Genomic DNA, 3792 nt, shown 5'->3' on the forward strand with positions numbered 1-3792 from the left:
ACAAGTGACACATGTTGCCTAGTACGATGCTGCACAGCCAGAACACACTATGGGGCTAATGCAGGATGGTGGCAAACTTGGTATAAATTACTGTAAAAAAGAAAGTGCTGGCACAATAGTGTATAGTCACCCATAGCTCGGGGTGTGCGCCAGGCGGCAGGAGTAGCGCATGTGCCTGGTTTACCCCAGGTAACATCACATGCGCCCGTGTTATCAGCTATTTATACTCTCTGCAACAAATACGCTGCTGTTAGTCCTCAGTTATATACAATCCCCTCTGTATACAGCAGAGATAATGCACCGATTTGGGATTTGAAAAAAATGAAAACAAATTGTTTAAATACAAAATTTGTATATTTAATACCAAAGATGTTTCTTATGTAAAGGACAAAAGAGAAAAGAAAGATAAATCCCCTTTTATTATATTCTCAACAAAATGTGCATAATTACTAATGTTGTTTATTAAATGACTGTTTGCTAGGTTAATGTATTTTTTGGTGTGATGTCCCTTTATGTATTAGCTGCATCACTAATTATAACTGTATCTGTAGAGATAACAGCTCAGCCTCGCCCTGTGTGCAGAATGTGACCCCACTGGTATCTGAGTGTCAGAGTCACTTTCATTTCTCTCTCCTGCTGCCAGCGATGGCGTCTGCTGATCTGAGACAGGAGCTGGACTGTTCCATCTGCCTGAGCATTTATACAGATCCTGTAACCCTGAGATGTGGACACAACTTCTGCCGGGTCTGTATTGATCATACGTTGGATACACAGAGGGAATGGTCAGAAGATTATTCCTGTCCTGTATGCAGAGCAGAGTTCAAGAGACGTCCTGTACTGCAGAGGAACATAACTCTGTATAACATAGTGGAGAATATCCAGTCTACTCGGCCAGATCAGGAGGAGACTGGGATCTTCTGCACTTACTGTATTCACTCTCCTGTACCTGCTGCTAAATCCTGTCTGATGTGTGAGGCTTCTCTGTGTGATAAACACCTGAGAGTACACAGCAAGTCAGCAGAACATGTCTTATCTGATCCCACCACTTCCCTGGGGAACAGGAAATGCTCCGTCCATAAGAAGATCCTGGAGTATTACTGCACTGAGGATGCTGCTTGTATCTGTGTGTCCTGCAGTTTGGCCGGAGAACATCGGGGACACCTGGTGCAGACACTGGATGAGGCCTCTGAAAAGAAGAAGAAAAAACTGAGAAATGTTCTGCAGAAACTGACCACAAAGAGAGCGAAGGCTGAGAAAAGAGTCCAGAGTCTGCAGGAGCGCAGGAGAGAAGATCAGGGAAAAGCAGCTGGTGTAACAGAGACAGTCACTGCCCTGTTTATAGACATCAGGAGACAGCTGGAAGACCTGGAGAAGAGATTCCTGAGTGAGATCTCCAGGCAGGAACAGCGCGTTTCACTCTCAGTCTCTGTTCTGATCCAGCAGCTGGAAATAAAGAAGGACGAGCTGTCCAGGAAGATGCGTCACATTGAGGAGCTGTGTAACATGTGTGACCCAGTGACTGTCTTACAGGAACCAGACACAGGTGACTTGTGTGATACTGAGGACACAGAGAGACATGATAACCAGGTCCATGGTGCAGGAGATCTGGATGTGGGTCTCATGTCAGGGACATTACACACATTGTCTGATATAATAACAGGTATAAATACAGGTATCTATGTGCAGGAAGCTACAGACCTATTACTGGATATAACCAGAGCTGGTAATTATATACAGATATCAGATGACAGGAAAACTGCATCATGGTCAGATATATACCAGAATCACCCAGTAACACCAGAGAGATTTCAGTGTCCTCAGGTAATAAGCACCAGAGGATTCTCCTCAGGGCGACATTACTGGGAAGTGGATGTCAGTAAATCAGTGTGGTGGAAGGTGGGGATATGTTATCCTAGTATAGACAGGAGAGGAGATCAGTCAGTCATAGGATATAATAACAAGTCCTGGTGTGTGTGTAGGTATAATAATCAGTACTCAGTGATACATGACAGGTCAGTGATCCGGTTACCTGACAATGGGCTCTATTTACTACAATCCGCATATTGAATGCGGATTGTAGTGTGATATTACCGAGTGAATTCGCATTGCGAATTCAGGCAATATCACAGGGATTTACTATAAATCCCTTGCAGGGACAGAGCTTGCGATAAAGCTCTGTCCCTGCGGATCCCATCCGCACTCTAGTCGCGGTATTTTCGGAAAAAATACCGCGACTAAGAGCCCGCGCATGCGCCGACCGACCACCACTACTACCCCCCCACCAACGCTAAGCCCCGTCCCCGGTGCTAAGCCCCGCCCCCCGCGATCGTGGACCCCCGCGACCCCCCCTCCCCGTCCCCGCGACCCCCCTCCCTTCATTACACTTACCTGCATCCTCCTGGCCTCCGGTGATCTTCTCCGGGCTTCCCGATCAGGTGATCTCCCATACTGCACTGGGACCCGATCACCTGATGACCGGGCCCCAGTGCACTGTGGGAGACCAGCTGACCGGAGAGGAGCCATCACCGGAGGCCCGATCACCGGTCCCTGGATTCAGGTAAGGAAAAAAAAAATGTTTAATTTTTTTTTCTTTTTTTTACAGTAATCAGCTTGCGGTCTACTTAGACCACATAGCTGAATACTGGTACCGGCTCCCGCCTCTGCTCTCTCCGTTAGAGCAGAGTGGGAGCCCGGTAACCGGGGGAGACCCTGGATAACGCCACCTCCAGGTGGCGTTATTATCACAGGGCTTCCCCCGGTATTTTTTTACAATTTATTTTTAGTAACTTGCACACAGATCACATTTCCCATTACAATTATGGGAAATGCGATCTGCTTTACTAAAAATAAGTGATACTGGGGGTTGGAGTAGAATTTTACTAATTCTACTCCAATTGCCCTGTAATAACTACAGGTGAAACTAAAATAATGTGAAAAGGGTGTGAAAACACCCTTTTTCACTTTATTTTAGTAAAAATAATGTTAATAAATAGAGCCCAATATCCCCTGTGACAGAGTGAGGATATACCTGGATTATGGGGCAGGACAGCTGTCCTTTTATTCTCTGTGTGACCCCATCAGACACTTACACACCTACACTGCCGTCCTCACTGAGCCCCTTCATGCTGCGTTATGGGTAGGGGGCAATATTTATGTACCACGAGGTCATATAACTATATGTGGGGAAGTCAGGTGCAAGGAGAAATTACCAAAAGGAACCCGCCCAGAGACTGGTGACATCACAGGGAGGAGAATCTGATTGGGGGAACATTTATCCAATAAAATGAAGTAGTGGGTGGAGCTACAGCTGAGCCCCTCCCCCTGTGTGACCAGTGTGGCTGTATGTGCTCCCATGTTGGTGTGTTAGAAACTCTCATTATGGGGTGAATTCAATTCAGCGCGATGTTGAATAGCGACGGGAGGGAGCTCCCGCAGCTATTCAATTCAGCGCCCTGTTTGGGCAGGCAAAGGATTTCTTCTCGCACCCCCTTGGTTCATTCTTATAGTGTCTGTCCAAATATCTGTAATAATAATAATAATAATAATAATTATAATAAATCTCATACATGAATGTGATCTATTATGTGTAGAAATCTCTCTCTCTCGGATTATACATGTGTTAGGTACAATCCCCTGCAGAGTGCATCTAACATGTGAAGGTAAAAGGAAAGGGATTTGGGGAAACATTTATGCACAGGATCTATTTTTTTTTCAAAAATCTATTTATTGTTATTTTCAAAAATAATAATACAGAATACAATAACATGAAGGTGTGCATTGCTTTGATTCAAA

General features: G+C 45.3%; 1 protein-coding gene across 1 annotated transcript; it reads left to right on the forward strand.

The window, feature by feature from the left end:
- The first annotated feature begins 645 nt into the window (after positions 1 to 645).
- LOC148479145 (E3 ubiquitin/ISG15 ligase TRIM25-like) lies at positions 646 to 3464 on the forward strand. Its single transcript, XM_088454851.1, has 2 exons — positions 646 to 2033; positions 2998 to 3464. The coding sequence occupies exons 1-2, from the start codon at positions 646 to 648 to the stop codon at positions 3257 to 3259; spliced, it is 1650 nt and encodes a 549-aa protein (XP_088310977.1). The 3' UTR covers positions 3260 to 3464.
- The last annotated feature ends 328 nt before the right edge of the window (positions 3465 to 3792 follow it).

Source organism: Taudactylus pleione, unplaced genomic scaffold, assembly GCF_031769625.1.
Source record: "Taudactylus pleione unplaced genomic scaffold, aTauple2 ptg000634l, whole genome shotgun sequence".
Taxonomy (NCBI): domain Eukaryota; kingdom Metazoa; phylum Chordata; class Amphibia; order Anura; family Myobatrachidae; genus Taudactylus; species Taudactylus pleione.

Coding starts and splice junctions, on each gene's coding strand:
- LOC148479145 (XM_088454851.1), top strand. CDS start 646: ATGGCGTCTGCTGATCTGAGACAGGAGCTGGACTGTTCCATCTGCCTG. Junction 2,034..2,997: donor TCAGTGATCCGGTTACCTGA/CAATGGGCTCTA, acceptor ATAAATAGAGCC/CAATATCCCCTGTGACAGAG.